Source organism: Mustelus asterias, chromosome 14, assembly GCF_964213995.1.
Source record: "Mustelus asterias chromosome 14, sMusAst1.hap1.1, whole genome shotgun sequence".
NCBI classification, from domain to species: Eukaryota; Metazoa; Chordata; class Chondrichthyes; order Carcharhiniformes; family Triakidae; genus Mustelus; species Mustelus asterias.
The window spans coordinates 52,353,955-52,376,755 of record NC_135814.1 but is presented as its reverse complement, the minus strand read 5'-3'; the positions used below and the strand labels follow the sequence as shown (position 1 = coordinate 52,376,755).

At 44.9% G+C, this 22,801-nt stretch overlaps 1 protein-coding gene across 1 annotated transcript in view; it reads left to right on the top strand.

The window, feature by feature from the left end:
* myo3b (myosin IIIB) overlaps positions 1-22,801 on the top strand; it is a 548,412-nt gene that overhangs the window by 213,567 nt on the left and 312,044 nt on the right. Inside the window, exons 20-22 of the mRNA XM_078227705.1 lie at positions 10,523-10,676; positions 22,242-22,330; positions 22,562-22,691. Coding sequence (XP_078083831.1) covers positions 10,523-10,676; positions 22,242-22,330; positions 22,562-22,691 — 373 coding nt within the window. The remainder of the gene's footprint in view (positions 1-10,522; positions 10,677-22,241; positions 22,331-22,561; positions 22,692-22,801) is intronic.

The window sequence follows — 22,801 nt, the reverse complement described above, 5'->3', positions numbered from 1 at the left end:
TCCAGTGGGCGTTTCAAAATGAATCTCCCACAGACTCTGCACTGCTGAATGTACAAGCAGTGAATGTGAATCACTCCAAAAATAGAGAGTTGGGGCCCATTCCTGCCCAAGAGGCCGGCAGCATAACGCTGAGCGGGCACTGCGCATGCGCTGATCTGTCAGCGCTGAGCTGGGCGTATGTGCAGTGGCCCCTGTCTGCTGGCCTCCCAATCGCTGGTCAGCTTGATCGCTGGCCATGCGACCTCCCCCACGGCCTGATCGTTGGCCCCCCCGAACATTCCTGGCCCAGCCTCGACACCCTCCCCCACAACTCCCCCTGCAGTCGCGATCTCACCCCCCCCCCCCCACCCCCCAGGAGACCTGACCCCCACCCCCCATCCCGATAGCCAACCCCGATCGCTGGCCTCCCTCCTTCTGTCACTCAGCCCAAAATGCAGAATGGCAGCAGATTATGCCTCATACCCTTGGCACTGCCCTATGCTCGGTGGACAACTCCAAGGTGGCTCCTGGGCATTGGCACTTTGCCCCTTTGGCAGTGCCAAGGGGCCCAGGCTGGCACTGCCAAGGTGGCAATGCCTGGGGCACCCCCACACTTGACCCTCTGGGGGGCCACGATTGTCCCCCTTTCACTCCAGCAGGTTCAGGCCGTCAGCTCCCCGCAAGTGGGGATCTATACTAAACCCCACTGGAGTGAAATACTCCTGGCGAGCGGTGGAGAAGAGGCTAACGGGCCCGGAGACTTCAGTCCCAGGCCCGCTAATGACATTTAAATTTGATTGAAATTACATTTGGAATACATTAGGCAGCTCCGCACTGATTTCTGGCGTGGAGCTGACGGCGCTGGAAATCCAGCAATGGGAACGCACAGCGGCCGTGGCGCCCAGCGGGGAAGCCCACGAAACAGCCTCTGCTAGAGTCTCCCAGGCCGCTGTGCTGGATGGGAGTATCACCCCCATGGTTTTCACCAGAAATGGTCCATGTCTACAGAACCTCCTCAACTCTGCTTAGGACAGTCTGGATGACATTGATCCACCAGATTTATCTTCAAGTAGCAGAAACAGCCACAGGAACTACACATTTGCCTGTCCTCCACTTCTGGATTTATTCTCTGCTTTCTTCAGCCTGCCTGTACTACACTGGAATCATAATTTTCAGCTGAGCTCCGATGCCTCTTTGTCCGTCCATATGGTTTCAACTAGTTTCCAGCTCCCTAAAGCTTTGGTGTCCAACTCCGTTTCGGTCATAGTTTCCTGAGAAACTGGTTGGGTCACTTTCCTTTTTCACTCTCCCTCTTCACTTTCCCCTTTCCCTCTGCACTTTAGGGTCTGTCTCAAAAAATACAAGCTTTGAAATTATGGATTCCATCACATCACTCCCACACGGTTGTTTCTGGAGACCCCTAAGGATCTTGGTCATGGCACAGTGGTTAGCACTGTGCCAGGGACTCGGGTTCCATTCTTGGCTCGAGTCACTGTCTATGCGGAGTCTGCATGTTCTCCCTGTGTCTGCGTGGGTTTCCTCTAGGTGCTCCAGTTTCTTCCCACAGTCCAAAAGACGTGCTGTTAGGTGCATTGGCCATGCTAAATTCTCCCTCAGTGTAACTGAACAGGTGCAGAAGTGTGGCGACTAGAGGATTTTCACAGTAACTTCATTGTAGTGTTAGTGTATGCCCACTAATAACATTAATAAATAAACTTTAATACTTTAAACTTCCTTTCATTCAATAACATGCTGCCCCTTTGTGGCATTATCCACAGATATGAGATGAGCTCCCACATGTACAGCTCTATCTTTCTGTCAGCTCTTTTGACTTTCCACGGCCTTCATGTTGTCATACTGCTTGTTGATCATACAGTCTTGGATTAGATGCAGCATTCTCCAATTAAATGTTGGGATGACTGAATTGAATGTTTTTAAGGCAAGGACAGATACATTTTTGAACAGTAAAGGAATTAAGGGCTCTGGTGAGTGGGCGGATAAGTGGAGCTGAGTCCGCGAAAAGATCAGCCATGATCTTATTAAATGGCGGAGCAGGCTCGAGGGGCCAGATGGTCTACTCCTGCTCCTAGTTCTTATGCTCTAAGTAATATCGTTTTTGTTCCTGCCATAACTCAATGGGTAGGATTTTAAGGATGACGAGTGATTGGCATTTCCAACCCGAGAGTTGGCACCTAATGCGCAGCCACTGCTCCCACTGCTACTTAACGCTCACTTGATACCCACTCTTGGAAGGAAGTCCCGCTCCTGGTTGGCCAACAGCTCTGGCCTGGCACAGCTCTGCAGTGGCCAGAAACGGTACTGCAGCCTTCTGCCTAGAATTAAGTTCCTGGAACTGTTGGAAAGGGAAGTCTTGTGGGTATCGGGGTGGGAGGGTAGGGGACATGCTGGGGGGTGGGGTGCGATTGGAGCATCAGGGAGTAGGCCAGGAGTGGAGGGGGTCTCGGAACTCTGGAGTTTCAGAGAAGAGAACGTTCCAACTCTGAGGAACCCACTCCCCTTTCTGCCTAAGATAGGGAATTTTTTTTGTCAGTTTCCCACCCTACCCGCCAGCCTAAAAATTGAAGCTGAGCAAGGAAAGGACCTCAAGTGACCACTCAAAGACCTTTAAAAGGTCAAAGGGCAGGATTGCAGCTTATGGCCTTTTGATTTGATTTGATTTATTATTTTCACATGTATTGAGATGCAGTGATAAGTATTCTTTCTTGAGTGCTATACAGACAAAAACATACCGTTCATAGAGTACTAAGGGGAGAAGGAAAGGAGAGGGTGTAGAATATAATGTTGTCCATCCTGCCCACTCAAGCGTGACATTTTGTTTTGATTTGCGTGGACCGGTTATTGGGGAGAATCCCATTCTTATGCTTTTATACCACTTCAGAACCCAGCTTGGGGGGGGAATGTAAAATTCTGCCCCATGTCCTTGCCACTGAGTCCATTCCCCTCCCTGACCAATGTCTTCGGCTGCACCAGAGTGTTTAAAGTTTCAGCATAGATGTTAATATTCATACCTCATATCCTCTCGACAGTAGGAACCCATTTAATTCCACCTCTCTAGCATTTCTCCCTTCTACCCCTGCCTCAATGCACTTGTCACAGAAATTCTCTTCCTTCCTATTCACCCCCAGAGTAAACTATCCCAGTAATCTTCTGGCTGGCATCTCATTCTCCATTCCCCCTAAACTTCATCTCAATCAAAACTCTGCTGCCTTCATCGTATCCTGCACTAAGTCCTGGTCACAGAATACACTTATTCTTGCTGATCAATATCCGCTTCCAGTTGCCCAGTGCCTCAAATTTAAAACTTGTATTCTTAGGTTTAAATTTCCTTATTGTCTTTCTCCTTCCGTTGATGTCCTGGCTCAAATAATAAACTCTTTAGTGCTGAAATACAAGACAACTGTTCTGAAAATGCCAGGGGATATGGGCAGGTGTCTGGGAAACAAGTTGAATATTTGTAATAATGTAAGCTGACATGGTCAGACACAATATTGGAACTTCACTGGATGCTGAAATTTCACTTGAGCAGAAGCTGAATGGTCATACCTATGTCACATAGAGAAAAGGCACTTGTTTATTTATTGGGGACATCACATTCCATATGCGCACCCTTGCATTGTGTTTTTTTAGTTCACACATTTAAGTTAGTTACTCCCCATCAAGCATGGGAGTCAGCTGAAACTGGTTAAGGTAATTGGTTGTTTAGCCAGACAAGTGATCTCACTGATATCAGATTGCCACGTTTAGAAAACAGAAATTTTGTCTGGATATCAAAGGTACAGATATCTAATATAACAATCTAATGTGTAATACTTAAATACATGTGAACCATGTTACGACTATCTGCAGTAGTATTTAGTGTAAGAGAAAGGTTCTGTTTAAATAATTATTTAAATGCAGTCCTTTTATTCTGAACCTGCCCCTAGATTTGACCAAGGGAGAAGACCGGGATGGATGATCCACTTGAGGGGTTGTACTATTCTTTCAGAATTTGTTACCCTTCATAATCACCCCTCGTGCTGATTGCTTTTTGTTGGTTCTTTAGCACAATGACTGTAAATTTTCTCAAAGCTATTTCTGACTCCACTGCCATGACACTGTATTCAGGTCCTAAAGTGGAGATGCCGGCGTTGGACTGGGGTAAACACAGTAAGAAGTTTAACAACACCAGGTTAAAGTCCAACAGGTTTATTTGGTAGCAAAAGCCACACAAGCTTTCGAGGCTCTGAGCCCCTTCTTCAGGTGAGTGGGAATTCTGTTCACAAACAGAACTTATAAAGACACAGACTCAATTTACATGAATAATGGTTGGAATGCGAATACTTACAACTAATCCAGTCTTTAAGAAACAAAACAATGGGAGTGGAGAGAGCATCAAGACAGGCTAAAAAGATGTGTATTGTCTCCAGACAAGACAGCCAGTGAAACTCTGCAGGTCCACGCAACTGTGGGAGTTACAAATAGTGTGACATAAACCCAATATCCCGGTTGAGGCCGTCCTTGTGTGTGCGGAACTTGGCTATCAGTTTCTGCTCAGCGACTCTGCGCTGTCGTGTGTCGCGAAGGCCGCCTTGGAGAACGCTTACCCGAATATCAGAGGCCGAATGCCCGTGACCGCTGAAGTGCTCCCCAACAGGAAGAGAACAGTCTTGCCTGGTGATTGTCGAGCGGTGTTCATTCATCCGTTGTCGCAGCGTCTGCATAGTTTCCCCAATGTACCATGTCTCGGGACATCCTTTCTTGCAGCGTATCAGGTAGACAACGTTGGCCGAGTTGCAAGAGTATGTACCGTGTACCTGGTGGATGGTGTTCTCACGTGAGATGATGGCATCTGTGTCGATGATCCGGCACGTCTTGCAGAGGTTGCTGTGGCAGGGTTGTGTGGTGTCTTGGTCACTGTTCTCCTGAAGGCTGGGTAGTTTGCTGCGGACAATGGTCTGTTTGAGGTTGTGCGGTTGTTTGAAGGCAAGAAGTGGGGGTGTGGGGATGGCCTTGGCGAGATGTTCGTCTTCATCAATGACATGTTGAAGGCTCCGGAGGAGATGCCGTAGCTTCTCTGCTCCGGGGAAGTACTGGACAACGAAGGGTACTCTGTCCACTGTGTCCCGTGTTTGTCTTCTGAGGAGGTCGGTGCGGTTTTTCGCTGTGGCGCGTTGGAACTGTTGATCAATGAGTCTAGCGCCATATCCTGTTCTTATGAGGGCATCTTTCAGCGTCTGGAGGTGTCTGTTGCGATCCTCCTCATCCGAGCAGATCCTGTGTATACGGAGGGCTTGTCCGTAGGGGATGGCTTCTTTAACGTGTTTAGGGTGGAAGCTGGAGAAGTGGAGCATCGTGAGGTTATCCGTGGGCTTGCGGTACAGTGAGGTGCTGAGGTGACCGTCCTTAATGGAGATGCGCGTGTCCAAGAATGCAACCGATTCTGGAGAGTAGTCTATGGTGAGCCTGATGGTGGGATGGAACTTGTTGATGTCATCATAGAGTTGTTTCAGTGATTGTTCACCATGAGTCCAAAGGAAGAAAATGTCATCGATGTAGATTCAAAACTATGCAGACGCTGCGACAACGGATGAATGAACACCGCTCGACAATCACCAGGCAAGACTGTTCTCTTCCTGTTGGGGAGCACTTCAGCGGTCACGGGCATTCGGCCTCTGATATTCGGGTAAGCGTTCTCCAAGGCGGCCTTCGCGACACACGACAGCGCAGAGTCGCTGAGCAGAAACTGATAGCCAAGTTCCGCACACACAAGGACGGCCTCAACCGGGATATTGGGTTTATGTCACACTATTTGTAACTCCCACAGTTGCGTGGACCTGCAGAGTTTCACTGGCTGTCTTGTCTGGAGACAATACACATCTTTTTAGCCTGTCTTGATGCTCTCTCCACTCCCATTGTTTTGTTTCTTAAAGACTGGATTAGTTGTAAGTATTCGCATTCCAACCATTATTCATGTAAATTGAGTCTGTGTCTTTATAAGTTCTGTTTGTGAACAGAATTCCCACTCACCTGAAGAAGGGGCTCAGAGCCTCGAAAGCTTGTGTGGCTTTTGCTACCAAATAAACCTGTTGGACTTTAACCTGGTGTTGTTAAACTTCTTTCAGGTCCTAAACCCATCCCTGAAGGCAAACAGTCACTGACCTGCATGGAAATTTGCTTCCCCGCAGCCCTCCCTACCTGAATTGGCGTAGTGACAGGTTTCCTGTGGCAGCAAATGGAAATGGGAGAGCCAGACAGAGGGTCTCCTTGACAGGGGGAGCAAGCTGCAGTAAAGGATAAGTATCTGACTGTATGCTTTAACATGGAGATACCCTTTCATCAACATTTTGAAAAAAAATAAAATTAAAAATACAGAAAAAGCAGCAGTGCTACTATGATAGGTTTGTAGGCAATCCATGTGCAGGATGGCTTTTGGCTGCACCTGCGCCCCAGCAGGCAGCGAGATAGATCCTTTATACGTGCCTGGAGCATTAACACCCAGGCCTAGCTGGGCGCCCAGCTCAAAGCAGTTGCATTGAAAAACTGGAGTCAACTGGAAAATCCCAATAACCGCTTTCAACTGACTCGGTTAGGCCCTTACTACCCTAATAGGTTGCCTGCTTTGTGGAGGCAGGCAGCCCTATTGGAACTCGCTCCAACCTGGAACTCGCCTACCCAAAAATGGCTGACGCTGGGAATGGAGCTGGGAAACAGGCATACCGGTCTGCACCAATATTTTTGGGCCCTGTCTGCCTCTGTTCCAATTGTGATAGGGCCCAAAGGTTCTGCCAGGAGTTTCTAGAGCTGTTCTGGTGAAGTAGTTGTGGAAGAGTGGTATCAGCTCTGAGGCATTCCCAGCATGTGTATAAAAAAAAAGCAGCCATTCTAACCATTGTAATATGTTATAAATTATATAATCAATAAACAATGGCAATATTTCACTGCATATGTGACATACACTTGCATATATTTTACTTTGAAATATAAGATTAATTTCTCATGCAGTATAAAGGCATACTAAATGTGGGAGTGGGGTGAGGGGAAACATTTTTAATTTGGATGGTAGGTGAATGTGAAGTCCACCCAGAGGAATCAGTGTAGGACCGATTTATAATGGAATTAGAACCATAGAAAATTACAGCTCAGAAACAGGCCTTTTGGCCCTTCTTGTCTGTGCCGAACCATTTTTTGCCTAGTCCCACTGACCTGCACTTGGACCATATCCCTCCACACCCCTCTCATCCATGAAACCGTCCAAGTTTTTCTTAAATGTTAAAAGTGACCCCGCATTTACCACTTTATCCGGCAGGTCATTCCACACTCCCACCACTCTCTGCGTGAAGAAGCCCCCCCTAATATTCCCTTTAAACTTTTCTCCTTTCACCCTTAACCCATGCCCAAGCCTCAGCGGAAAAAGCCTGCTTGCTTTCACTCTATCTATGCCCATCAAAATCTTATACACCTCTATCAAATCTCCCCTCAATCTTCTACGCTCCAGGGAATAAAGTCCCAACCTATTCAATCTCTCTCTGTAACTCAGCTTCTCAAGTCCCGGCAACATCCTTGTGAACCTTCTCTGCACTCTTTCAATCTTATTTACATCCTTCCTGTAACTAGGTGACCAAAACTGTACACAATACTCCAAACTCGGCCTCACCAATGCCTTATATAACCTTACCATAACACTCCAACTTTTATACTCGATACTCCGATTTATCAAGGCCAATGTACCAAAGGCACTCTTTACGACCCTATCCACCTGTGACATCACTTTTAGGGAATTCTGTACCTATATTCCCAGATCCCTCTGTTCAACTGCACTCTTCAGAGTCCTACCATTTACCCTGTACGTTCTACTTTGGTTTGTCCTTCCAATGTGCAATATCTCACACTTGTCTGCGTTAAATTCCATTTGCCATTTTTCAGCCCATTTTTCTAGTTGGTCCAAATCCCTCTGCAAGCTTTGAAAACCTTCCTCACTGTCCACTACACCTCCAATCTTTGTATCATCAGCAAACTTGCTGATCCAATTGACCACATTATTATCCAGATCATTGATATAGATGACAAACAACAATGGACCCAACACCGATCCCTGCGGCACACCACTAGTCACAGGCCTCCACTCAGAGAAGCAATCCTCCACAACCACTCTCTGGCTTCTTCCATTGAGCCAGTGTCTAATCCAATTTACTACCTCCCCATGTATACCTAGCGACTGAACCTTCCTAACTAACCTCCCATGAGGGACCTTGTCAAAGGCCTTGCTGAAATCCAGGTAGACAACATCCACCACCTTCCCTTCATCCACTTTCCTGGTAACCTCCTCGAAAAACTCTAATAGATTGGTCAAACATGACCTACCACGCACAAAGCCATGTTGACTCTCCCTAATAAGTCCCTGTCTATCCAAATATTTGTAGATCCTATCCCTTATCACACCTTCCAATAACTTGCCCACCACCGACGTCAAACTTACTGGCCTATAATTTCCCGTATTTCTTTTGGAACCTTTTTTAAACAACGGAACATGAGCCACCCTCCAATCATCCGGCACCTCCCCCGTGAATACTGACATTTTAAATATGTCTGCTAGGGCCCCTGCAAGTTCAACACTAGCTTCCCTCAAGGTCCGTGGGAATACCCTGTCCGGTCCTGGGGATTTATCCACTCTGATTTGCCTCAAGACAGCGAGCACCTCCCCTTTAATCTGTAAAGGTTCCATGACCTCCCTACCTGTTTGCCCTATTTCCGTAGACTCCACGCCCGTTTCCTCAGTAAATACGGATGCAAAAAAAACATTTAGTATCTCCCCCATCTCTTTTGGTTCCATACACAGTCTACCACTCTGGTCTTCAAGAGGACCAATTTTATCCCTCACTATCCTTTTGCTCCTAACATACCTATAGAAGCTCTTTGGATTTTCCTTCACTCTGTCTGCCAAGGCAACCTCATGTCTTCTTGTAGCCCTCCTGATTTCCCTCTTAAGTAGCTTCTTGCACTTTTTATACTCCTCGAGCATCTGATCTGTTCCTTGCTGCCTGTACATTTCATACAACTCTCTCTTCCTCTTAATCAGTGTTACAATCTCCCTCGAGAACCAAGGTTCCTTATTCCTATTTACTTTGCCTTTAATCCTGACAGGAACATACAAACTCTGCACTCTCAAAATTTCTCCTTTGAAGGCCTGCCACTTTCCATTTACATCCTTACCAGAGAACAGCCTGTGCCAATCCACACTTCCCAGATCCCTTCTCATTTCATCAAATTTGGCCTTTTTCCAGTTCAGAACTTCAACCCGAGGACCAGATCTATCCTTCTCCATGATCAGGTTGAAACTAATGGCATTATGATCACTGGATCCAAAGTGTTCCCTCACACTCACATCCATCACCTGCCCTAACTCATATCCCAATAGGAGATCCAATATCGCATCCTCTCTAGTTGGCACCTCTATATACTGATGTAGAAAATTCTCCTGAACACATTTTACAAACTCTACCCCATCTAAACCTTTAACAGCATGCGAGTCCCAATCTATATGTGGAAAATTAAAATCCCCTACTATCACAACTTTGTGTTTCTTGCAGTTGTCAGCTATCTCTCTGCTGATTTGCTCCTCCAATTCTCGCTGACTATTGGGTGGTCTATAATACAACCCCATTAATGTGGTCATACCTTTCTTGTTTCTCAGCTACACCCATAGGGCCTCTGTAGACAAGCTCCCTAATCTATCCTGCCTGAGTACCGCTGTAACATTTTCCCTGACCAACAATGCCACCCCCCCACCTTTTATCCCTCTGCCTCTATCCCGCCTGAAACATTGGAACCCTGGAACATTGAGCTGCCAGTCCTGCCCCTCCTGTAGCCAAGTTTCACTAATGGCTATAATGTCATATTTCCATGTGTCTATCCACGCCTTCAGCTCATCTGCCTTTTTTTTTGTTCCTTCCTTTGAGATGCAGTTACTTCACAAATTTGCATAATTTTAGAAGTATCTGTTCAGGAAAACATGAGCATAGTACAATTACTGCATAAGCAGTACAATGTGAAAACTGGTTTGGCATTACAGAAATGTGACTTACTTGCCTTTGTTCTTGAAACAAGTAGGTGATTTTTTTATTCATTCATTGGATGCGGGCATCGCTGGTAAGGCCTGTACTTGTCGGCCATCTCTCATAGCCCTTGAGAAGGTGATTGTAAGGCATCTTCTTGAACCATTGCAGTACAAAGTGGTGTAGGTACATCCACAGTGCTGAAATTCCAGGATTTTGACCCAATGACAGTTAAAGAACAGCAATATTTTTCCAAGTTAAGATAGTGTGTGACTTGGAAAGGAACCTGCAAGTGATGGTATTCCCACATGACTGCTGCCCTGGATTTTCTGGTCCTCCTGCAATGAATGGAGAGTTAGCTGAGCGCCAAATTCTCCATCCTCGCTTGCACTGGGAGTGGGGTGTGAACGGCTGGAATCTTTCAATTTTAAAATAAACTGTTCACGTTTTATATCTCTGACTCATGGGGTTATGCTTATGATCACTTATAGATTGAATACCAAAACGAGGGAATTGATGCAACACTTGTGGAGTATCAAGATAATCGACCAATACTGGACATGTTTCTTCAGAAACCAATGGGTTTATTGTCTCTCCTTGATGAAGAGAGCCGTTTCCCTAAAGCATCTGACCAGACACTTGTAGGTAAGAATAACTCCAAATAACTTATATTCATACAGAGAGTGGAATTTTCTCCTTTTTTTGCAGAGGCAGCAGTTGGAAAAAACAGCATAGAAGCCACCAGCCCGAGTGGTGACTTCCTCTGCTATACTGCGAACACATAGAAAAAATATCAGGGGGCGGACTCTGCCAGCAACTTAGGTCTTAAAAGATCGGAGATGCCCCGATACAAAAGAGATGAAAAATGGAATCCTCCCCCAAACACCTGCATCCCCCGAGCACCACACCCACAATACAAATCACCCCCGCCCATGGAATCTTCCCCTGACATAGAACACTTCTTGCAGAGCAACCCACAAGCTATAACTGCACCTATCATCAGCACCCCCTTCCTCCAACGGAACTCTCATCTCCACAAACACATCCCCTCCACAATACACCCTCCCACGCAGCACTACCCTCCCCCTCCCCACCCCCCTTGCGGTGCTGGGGGGTGGGGTGGCCAGGCAGTGTCAGAAAGTGGCTAGGCATGACCCTTTCCCCCTGAGCTAAGCACTCACCTGAACTCCTCTGCGTGGATTCTGCTCCACATCATGGATCTCCACATCAAGGGCGGCACGGTAGCACAGTGGTTAGCACTGCTGCTTCACAGCTCCAGGGTCCCGGGTTCGATTCCCGGCTTGGGTCACTGTCTGTGTGGAGTTTGCACATTCTCCTCGTGTCTGCGTGGGTTTCCTCCGGGTGCTCCGGTTTCCTCCCACAGTCCAAAGATGTGTGGGTTAGGTTGATTGGCCAGGTTAAAAATTGCCCCTTAGAATCCTAAAATGCGTAGGTTAGAGGGATTAGCGGGTAAATATGTGGGGGTAGGGCCTGGGTGGGATTGTGGTTGGTGCAGACTCGATGGGCCGAATGGCCTCCTTCTGCACTGTAGGGTTTCTATGATGGATTCTGCTCATCAGGTGCACACTGTGGGAGATCCGTCATGATTCACGCCATTGTTAATGGACAATCTAATGGGACGTATTATTAGGCTAGGCCTGAAACTACATTTAAATATGTTCTAATGGGGATCCCAATGTTGAACATTGGGATTCCTATTTTGTTATTGGCGGGGGTGGGGACAATCGCTACAGAAAATCCCGCCAGCGTAAATTGCATTTTGGGACTTCTGTGGGATTTTCTGCTGCCACCACTGATCCTGACCCCCGAAAATGGGAACCGAAAATATCTCTCCTCCCGCCCCCCCCCATCCCCTGAGCCTATAACTGACAAAATGGCCTGACATTTATCCAATTATCACAAGAATTGTCATTCAACTTAATTGCGAGGAAGGAAATGTTTGAAGTTTGAAATGTTCATAGGCAGGTCAAAGGAATAGAGTTTAATGAGATTTTTAAAGGTTGAAAAAATTGTTCCTTGACAAAAAAGGTTTAGGGAAGTATTCAAAAGAATATAACCAAGGAATCTTGCACTCTACTTCCAGTGTTCTTATTTTGTCATGTTTTATGTGGGAAATGGTGACAATGTGGCATTTATTACCCACTATTAATTGGCTTAAGAATGTGGTGGCTGCCTCCATAATTGCTGAACGCCTTATGGTGATGGTAATGGTACTCCCATGGTGGCCTTTGATTGGGAAATCCACAATTTTGACCTAGTAATTTTGAAGGTAATATATGTCCAAGTCAGAATCCCAAGATACTGCTGCTCTTGCCTTTAGTGGTAAAGGCATGGGACTGGGAATAAGCTTGCTGAATTCCTGCAAGACATCCCATAGATAGCACATATGAGAACCATAGCGTGCTGACTGATGAGGGATTGAATTCTGAGCTCATTGGCAGGGCTGCCAATCATGTGGACTGGGAGTGAAAATAGTTGAAGCCTTGTTTCTCGTTCACAATGCTACTCACCATCCAAAACCAGCCCAGAATTGAAGTCAAGGACCCTGTGTACAACACCGTGGGGGGATAGAATAGTAAATAGTACTTATTTATGAATTTGGTACCTCGCAAAGTTTAGAACATCAGTACTGGAGAAGTGAAACATTTTTCCTCTTTTGTCAGTTTTGTCCAGTCCTGGTTCAGGGGCCCAATTCTCCCATTTTGAGGCTAAGTGCTCACTCCAGTGGGAAAATAAGAATGTTTCCTGCTGGCATTGGCAGCATCTGTCAGGTGGGATTCACCCACCTGAAAGACGCTGATCATAAAGCTGCCTGAAATCACCATGCCAGGGGTGATCTTCAGGTCTGCCAGGGCTAGAAGGGGCAGTCCAGGCACGACACCCCACCCCAGCAGAGAGTTGCGAAGTCAACTGCTTGCCCCCAGCCTGAGCCCACTCAACCACTTGGAACTTTGAAGGACTCTTCCTCTCCAGCCTGGCAGTTACAGAGGGGCCACTGGACCTACATCCTTGAGCCCCCTAGGTGAGAGGGTGTCAGTGCCAGGGGGCAGTGCGCTGTTGTCCAATGCGAATGGCCTGAAGGGAATCTGAGGGTGGTGGCAGGCTGAGTGGGGGTCTGAGGGGGATGGGGAGCTGAGTGGGGGTCTGAGGGGAAAGTGGGGTTGAGGTGGGGGGGTTGAGGTTGGGTCCCCCTCAGGCCTGTCTGATGTGTGTTTGGGAGGGGTGCAATTGTAATATGTTAAAAATTAAATAACCAATAAACAATGGCAAAATTTCATTGCATATGTGACATACACTTGCATGTATTTTTCTTTGAAATATAAGATTAATTTCTCATGCAGTATGAAGGCATGCTAGATGTGGGGAGGAGGGAAGGATTTTTAATTTGGATGGTAGGTGTATGTGAAGTCCGCCCAGAGGAATCAGTGTGGGATCGATTTTATAATGCAATTGATGGCCTGCCAGTTTCCTGTAGGCAGCTTACCAATCTTGATTTTGATTTGATTTGATTTATTATTGTCACATGTATTAGCGTACAGTGAAAAGTATTGTTCCTTGCGGGCTATACAGACAAAGCATACCGTTCATAGAGAAGGAAATGAGAGAGTGCAGAATATAGTGTTACATTCATAGCTAGGGTGTAGAGAAAGATCAACTTAGTGCAAGGTAGGTCCATTCAAAAGTCTGACGGCAGCACGGAAGAAGTTGTTCTTGAATCGGTTGGTACGTGACCTCAGACTTTTGTATCTTTTTCCTGATGGAAGAAAGTGGAAGAGAGAATGTCCAGTAAGTGTGTGGTCCTTAATTATGCTGGCTGCTTTGCCGAGGCAGCGGGAAGTGTAGACAGAGTCAATGGATGGGAGGCTGGTTTGTGTGATGGATTGGGCTACATTCACGACCTTTTGTAGTTCCTTGTGGTCTTGGGCAGAGCAGGAGCCATACCAAGCTGTGATATAACCAGAAAGAATGCTTTCTATGGTGCATCTGTAAAGGTTGGTGGGAGTCATAGCTGACATGCCAAATTTACTTAGACTTCTGAGAAAGTAGAGTGTTGGTGGGCTTTCTTAACTATAGTGTCGGCATAGGGGGACCAGGACAGGTTGTTGGTGATCTGGACATCTTAAAGCTTGAAACTCTCGACCTTTTCTACTTCGTCCCTGTTGATGTAGGGCATGTCCTCCTCTATGCTTCCTGAAGTCGATGACAATCTCTTTCATTTTGTTGACATTGAGGGAGAGATTATTGTTGCCACACCAGTTCACCAGATTCTCTATCTCATTCCTGTACTCTGTCTCGTCATTGTTTGAGATCTGATCCACTACGGTGGTGTCGTCAGCAAACTTGAAAATCGAATTGGAGGGGAATCTGGCTACAAAGTCATAGGTATAAGGAGTATAGTAGGGGCTGAGAACACAGCCTTGTGGGGCACTGGTGGCAGATCAATTACATGATTTGAGTGGTGGGGCAGAGGGATGTCCCTTTTTCCTGAGGGGTTGGTGGTGCTACCCTGGACCCTCAGGGTCCAGCACGCCAAACTCGCTAATGACATTCAAATTAGTGGGTTTACATAATTATCAGGTTGCCCTCCCCTCTGGGCAGGTACTCAATCCAGGCCAGTGGGGTGGGTCGGCTGAATCTGGATAGCCCTCATACCCATCGAGAATCCTGATTTTTAGCTGACAACCCATTCACTGGGATACTGGGATTCCCGCCTGTCTGAGGAGGTCAGAGAATTGGGACACAGATATAACCTAAAGGGCAAATGTTACCAAAAAATGGCAAAGTGTCTGGATCTAACTGAAAACCGATGCATTTCTCTCAAGAGAAACAGACAGGCTTTCTCTCCAAATCTTATGACACTTTGTAAAAAAAAAACAAGGGGGGGGGGGAGAACATGTTTCACACCATCATGTTGAGGGGTGAAGCCTAAACATGCCAGCAAAGCCCAGTTGCACTGAAATCGGAGCGCCGTTTTTAAAGGGCACTCCAATCAGTGAAAAAATTAACCTCCTATTCCCCCTCACGATCAAAGCCAGAACCCCTCCCCTCTCCCCACCGTACCCCTGCGATCAACAATAGCACCAAACCCCACTCCCCCCGCGCTGCGATCAAATCCGGCATTGGACCCATTCCCATTGTCCCCGAACAGCCATTGCTGGCATTGGACCCACTCCCCCAAACCTCCCAAAATAGTCATTGTCAGCATTGGACCCTTCCACCCCCTCAAATAGTCATCGCCAGTATCAGACGTGATGTGACATTGATGAGATTTGAAAATACTGTTGGGGGGAAAATATGGTTTAGGGGCAGCCTGTTAACTATATTAAAATTTATGTTAAATCATTAAAATGATGTTCTCAGCCTTTGTGGGCGTGAACCTCTCTACATCATCGGCAAGGGGGTGGGGGAAATCGCGGAACGCACTTTTTCTGGAAAAAATCACGTTTCCTGATTCTCTCCAGATTTTCAGCCTGCATCACCGTTCTCTCTGATGGTGAACACGGGCTGAAAATCACCCCAAAGGATTGCCAGGCCAAGCTTGAATTCACCATCTAATAAGGAGCAAAAGTAACCTGGACAATGAATATTCATCAAATGATCACAATCTACCCTGTGAACAGAATATAGTTCAGTTTAAAATCTGATCAAAATGATGTCCCTTTGTGGTGATATGTCTGGTTGTACTCTGTTAAATCTATTTCAGTCAATGTTTTACGATAAATATATTGATTGAATTAGTTTCACCAAATACCATTTCATGCATTGTGATGATTTTTCCAGTTGGATAATTAAAAGCTGAAAGGATACAGACAAAAAGAAATCTAAATGTGCATGGCTACAGAGACTGTAAGAAGTTTAACAACACCAGGTTAAAGTCCAACAGATTTATTTGGTAGCAAAAGCCACACAAGCTTTCGGAGCTCCAAGCCCCTTCTTCAGGTGAGTGGGAATTCTGTTCACAAACAGGGCATATAAAGACACAGACTCAATTTACATGAATAATGGTTGGAATGCGAATACTTACAACTAATCAAGTCTTTAAGAAACAAAACAATGTGAGTGGAGAGAGCATCAAGACAGGCTAAAAAGATGTGTATTGTCTCCAGACGAGACAGCCAGTGAAACTCTGCAGGTCCAGGCAAGCTGTGGGGGTTACAAATAGTGTGACATGAACCCAATATCCCGGTTGAGGCCGTCCTCGTGTGTGCGGAACTTGGCTATCAGTTTCTGCTCAGCGACTCTGCGCCGTCGTGTGTCGTGAAGGTTGCCTTGGAGAACGCTTATCCGAACATCAGAGGCCGAATGCCCGTGACCGCTGAAGTGCTCCCCAACAGGAAGAGAACAGTCTTGCCTGGTGATTGTCGAGAGGTGTTCATTCATCCGTTGTTGCAGCGTCTGCATAGTTTCCCCAATGTACCATGCCTCGGGACACTTTGGAGCACTTCAGCAGTCACGGGCATTCGGCCTCTGATGTTCGGGTAAGCGTTCTCCAAGGCGGCCTTCACGACACACGACGGCACAGAGTCGCTGAGCAGAAACTGATAGCCAAGTTCAGCACACACGAGGACGGCCTCAACCGGGATATTGGGTTCATGTCACACTATTTGTAACCCCCACAGCTTGCCTGGACCTGCAGAGTTTCACTGGCTGTCTTGTCTGGAGACAATACACATCTTTTTAGCCTGCCTTGATGCTCTCTCCACTCACGTTGTTTGTATCTTAAAGACTTGATTAGCTGTAGGTATTCGCATTCCAACCATTATTCATGTAAATTGAGTCTGTGTCTTTATATACCCTGTTTGTGAACAGAATTCCCACTCACCTGAAGAAGGGGCTTGGAGCTCCGAAAGCTTGTGTGGCTTTTGCTACCAAATAAATCTGTTGGACTTTAACCTGGTGTTGTTAAACTTCTTACTGTGTTTACCCCAGTCCAACGCCGGCATCTCCACATCATGACTACAGAGACTGTGTCATGAACTATGTGTGCAACATATTCAAGGCATATTTAGTGGAAGCATGGGTCATGTTTCCTCTCCATAAAAACTCCCTTTCAAAATTTCTCAATATTACACAATTTTAATTGAAAGAATGAACCATAAGTCACCTTCAAGGCAGAGACTATTGCCTGGAAATTATTAATAAGTGCTTGATGCATTTGTACTATATTCTTCTCTTTCCTATTTTAACAGTGTTGGGGTGCAGTTAAAACATGAAAAAAGTTGATAGTTTTGTTTACGAGAAAAATAATTTGATCAAACATGTTAGGAAATTCTACAGTAGCACTGCTCGAAAGCACTTTCAGGCTTATGTCCAATCTATAATTAGCAGAGAGGGATACATAATACATGAAGCATGAATTTCAAATGCATATAACCTTGTAGGATCTCACAATGGTTGGTCAAAAAAGGCTAGAAAGAAAGCATATAGCTTTTCATATTGTTGAAAAGAAACATTAAGATAAGGAAGCCCATTAAGCTCCTTAATTACCTATTCTGGAAGATGATCTTCAGTCCCCTTTCTCTGAGCGTATAATTGTTTAAATTTTCCACTTTGTTTGCTTTCCTTTTTTCTGCTAAACAAGCCATGGGTCCATATGATTTCAGGTGCTGCAATTTTAATTTCAGTTTACTTTCCTATGTGATGGTGCAATTAATGTTGAGTGTAAATCTTCCTATGCGGAGTGAAACTTCTGAGGTCATACTTGCATTGCTACCAGACTGCTGCTCATGCTGCTCAGGTCTAAAATTTTACATTGGCAGTAAAAAATATATTTTTTGAAACTGGCGCCTGAGGCTGTGTACCTGATTTGGACTTGCCCTGGATTTTCCAGTAGGCCAGCACTTGGAAAACAGGAGCTGGAACTGATTCATGATGCCAGCCTATATAATACCTTTACTGAAATGGTTTTGGAGCTGTTTCTCATTGTTATAGGAGATCCAATGTATTTTATCATTAGTGCAACACAAATACAATTGGCCTTTGAAACCTAAAACAGAGTACAATCCTGATAGTGTGTAGCTACAGGAGGCACTGCTAAAGTTATACTGCAGATACTTTGGTGATTGAATTAATTTTTGGATCTTAGTTGCTTTCCCTTTGTTGGATTTTTGTTTTGAGCAGATCTTTGCATTGAATCTTTAATTCGTTGTTTAATGTAGCTTTTGTTGTACCAGCTTGTCTGAGCTAATAACCAACAGCCTGGGAACAACATTAGGAATTGCCCTAGCCATTAGGAAAGGTGAGGATGTGTTTTGTAGAAAGATGTGATGGCCCACTGTGTCCACATCGGTTTTACAAAACAACGTTATGATACTCGACACCGTACTCCACTTGGATAATTGAACAAGATGAGTTGGACTTTTGAAATGCAGAATAAAATAGCCCAACTTATTTGGTTGTTTGGTTGTGCTGCATCCAAAAAACAAACACAACTTGTTCACAGCGGGAATTTACTGTCAGAGACATGCATAGTGTGGGGGGTGGTGTGGAGAATAATGGGAAAGAATTGTAAGGTGCTTCATAACTGTTAATATATTTGTTGAGTGGACTTGCCCTCAGAGAATAGGCCTTATGTCCAACGCTTACCTGTTAAATTTTGAACTGTCTTCTTGCAGAAAGTATTTTTTTAAGAGTAACTGCATCATGAGCTTCATTATTTGTACTTAAATTTTAAAGAACTTGTGTATATTTGCATGTTTGATCTGGTAATAATTGTCTGAGATCATCCAGTGTTATGTATTGTAAACTAATGCTAGAGTAAAAGTCTTAAAAATTGAATTTTGTTTGTATGATCTTTTCATTCAAATATCTTCTTTAACGTTTATTGGCTTCCACAGGGGTCACGACTTTATGACACAGTATTATGTTAATGTCCAATACTGTGGAGGAATAAATCATCATTGCATGTTTGTGTACATTTTCTCTTACACCTGCCATCATTCGAACAAGATGCTTGAGATGAGGCACTAACCTGAGTGGCACAACATAGGTGCTAGTTCGCACCAATGCTGGACACCCATTAACAGGGCCGGCAATATATTGAGGGCAGTCACGTAAGCAGTAATGAGGTTGTTAAAATCTACATGATCAGTTGCTTTCTTCTGCGGTTAATCTAGACGAAACATATATTGGGGGCTGGAATCCGAGTCTCCAGTGCCCTTTCAGAGTATCAGTGACAAAATCTAACCCTGAGTCTCAGACCTCAGCCCAGTCGGGTTCTGCTGCAGGTGGGCCTTGAACTGTCTGCATTTTCCAAAGTGGTCTTCAGCTCGACATGTGGCTTTGCAACACTGCACAGATTCAAGTTGTGGACTTATGCACTTTTCATATGAATGAATTGTTCATGGTGAGCTACCAAAGTACATTCGTAGATGAGTTCTTTAAGGTCCAAAACCCTCGGCTCACCAGCGGAAGGCTTCATCCAACTCCTATGATGGGGAGATGCCTATGAGCAAAAAAATGGATCCGGTGTAAAATGTGCAAGTGGTCCACAGTGGAGTGCGCTGCATTCCGGTTAAAAAGCAAACACTGTTTGTGCCTGTTTTGAGGGCAGCAGTTGGTGAACATGCTTTATAATGAGAAGGAGGGTTGGGCATGGTGCATTATTGTTATTAGAGGAGATGCATTTGAAGCAGAGAGAGAGAAGCATTTCTTGTGCTGGAGATGGAGTAGAGGGGCTGTGGCAAAGCATCATCCTAAGAAAGCAAAATGGCAAGCTGTCATCTTTCTCATCTGGCTAAGGTCATTGGATTTTTTTCTTGCAATGCACCCACGTTCTGGGAATGATACTTCTGGCATTTATATTCTCAACTATTTCTTATCAAACCTACCTGAGCACCTGTCAGCCATCTCAGGGGTATTGCACCTGTCACTGCATCCTTGTCTGCTCAATCAGGACTTTCACCACAGCACACCTAAAACAAAGCACCCGAGCAGCAAATAATTCTGACCGAAGTATCTTTTTCAGCCCAGCAAAGCTGGGCTGAAAAATGGCAAATGGAGTTTAACCCTGATAAATGTGAGGTGATTCATTTTGGTAGGACAAATTTAAATGTGGATTACAGGGTCAAAGGTAGGGTTCTGAAGACTGTGGAGGAACAGAGAGATCTTGGGGTCCATATCCACAGATCTCTAAAGGTTGCCACTCAAGTGGATAGAGCTGTGAAGAAGGCCTATAGTGTGTTAGCTTTTATTAACAGGGGGTTGGAGTTTAAGAGCCGTGGGGTTATGCTGCAACTGTACAGGACCTTGGTGAGACCACATTTGGAATATTGTGTGCAGTTCTGGTCACCTCACTATAAGAAGGATGTGGAAGCGCTGGAAAGAGTGCAGAGGAGATTTACCAGGATGCTGCCTGGTTTGGAGGGTAGGTCATATGAGGAAAGGTTGAGGGAGCTAGGGCTGTTCTCTCTGGAGCGGAGGAGGCTGAGGGGAGACTTAATAGAGGTGTATAAAATGATGAAGGGGATAGATAGAGTGAACGTTCAAAGACTATTTCCTCGGGTGGATGGAGCTATTACAAGGGGGCATAACTATAGGGTTCGTGGTGGGAGATACAGGACGGATATCAGAGGTAGGTTCTTTACGCAGAGAGTGGTTGGGGTGTGGAATGGACTGCCTGCAGTGATAGTGGAGTCAGACACTTTAGAAACATTTAATCGGTTATTGGATAGGCACATGGAGCACACCAGGATGATAGGGAGTGGGATAGCTTGATCTTGGTTTCAGATGAAGGTCGGCACAACATCGTGGGCCGAAGGGCCTGTTCTGTGCTGTACTGTTCTATGTTCTATGTTCTATCTAAATTTGCACCAGAAATAAGTGAGAAATTAAAAGGCACATTTGCTTTAAGAGGCATCTTAATTAGGTCTGAAATCTGTTGGGTCCACCTCTCTCCAAATCACCACAAACCCATAGGAACCTCAACAATGCAATTTAATGAGGCCTGACCATCAAAATGGTCTGGATTTCTTGCTGCTGCCATATGGAGCAGTGGGGCCCAGGAGGGGTGGCAGGCTGGGAGAAGGTATACCAATTTCTCTCCCAACACCTGCTCAATGTGTTCCACACAATAAAATTGACTACACTATATCCAAATCAGAAAATACATGTCATCTTCCATTTCGTGTTAATTCATTTTAAAGTAACCAGAAAGAAATAAATCCTACGTAATTTGCAAGAATTAATCCAGAGATTTAAATACAGCAGTACGTGGAGGGTTCAGTTTTCTATGGGGGCCATCGGGCATTTAATTGGCTTGAGGCAGGACTTCCATCCAAATATGAGAAGAATTTCTGCCTCAGAGAGCTGTTGGCTACTCAAATGGCCTTTGTCCAGGCAGCACTGCTGGGAGTGAGTGCCCTGAAGAAAGGAGCCTCGAACAAGGTGATTCTGGAATTTTGCTGGGGTCAGACTAATAGACCCAGGTGAGGAGGGTGTGTTACCAGCTGAAAGAACAACACTCGAAGTCACAGATTTAACTCCAAGAACAACATAATTTAGTCTTCCACACTGGCTAACTCCCAAACATATGATGTCAGACATTCAATCCCATCTCCCCTGGCCCAATGATCCCCATATATAGTACAGAATGTATCTGACAGTATTTTATCTAAGTACCATATAACATCTAATACTCAAGTCCACACACACAATCAGCTATCATCATCCAAGGATGCAGGGGTAAGGGCTAGGCGGGCTGCCTCTGATGGCACAAGGTGCACAAACAGGAAGTACACCCCACCTGACTTGACCAGCATGCCACCAGTTTTTACTGGGCAACTTGGACATTTTACATAGGGCTATGGTGCCCAGTTTATGCCCCCTCTACCCTGCCTACTACCCAGTGAGGTAAAATTCAGACTGTTATTATCATTATGCCTGATCCATACCTGACAAAGTAGCTACCGAGCCTTATAGTTAAGCACTTCGTTCTTTCTGGTAAGCATTGGGATAATTAAAAAAGAAATCTTGACAAATGCATATTCATGAATTAAGGTTTGTTATATTTTTGACCTGTATAACTGGAAACTTTCATCCAAGAGTATTTGTAAAGTTTAATGTGGAGAACAATCTGCAGTATTTCATTTTCTCTACTTACATATGCAATCACCTTAATGGTCAAGTTGATTTTCAAAGTGAAATGTACATCATATTAAAACAAGCTGTTTACTTCACATGATATTACAGATAAATTTGAAGATAACCTCCGATCAAAATACTTTTGGAGACCAAAAGGCGTGGAACTATGTTTTGGAATTAAACACTATGCTGGCAAGGTATCAACAATAATTTTAAATGAAAAAACTTAATATTTAAAATACAGGTTTTTGTACTAACTTTAATGAGATGCACAATATTTTTGACTTGATCAAAATACAGAGCATTTTCATATTAAAATATAGCAGCATCTGTCTCTCTGTCAGGGTATCTGCAATGTCTGATGGTAAAAATATGAGAATATAGAATCTTGGATTATATAGTAATGTATAATGTTTAATATTTAACAGGTTTTTTATGATCCATGTGGTTTCCTTGAAAAAAATAGAGACACACTTCCTGCAGACATAGTAGTAGTACTTCGGACATCGGAGAATAAATTGCTTCAGCATCTCTTTTCCAGTCCACTCACTAAAACGGGTAGGAGTAATCTTGGAATTTCTTTTTACAAATAATGGCACTCATTGCATTATATATTGAAATGAATATTATGTAAACTTTTTCATGTGGCATTGCTCACGAAGTAAACT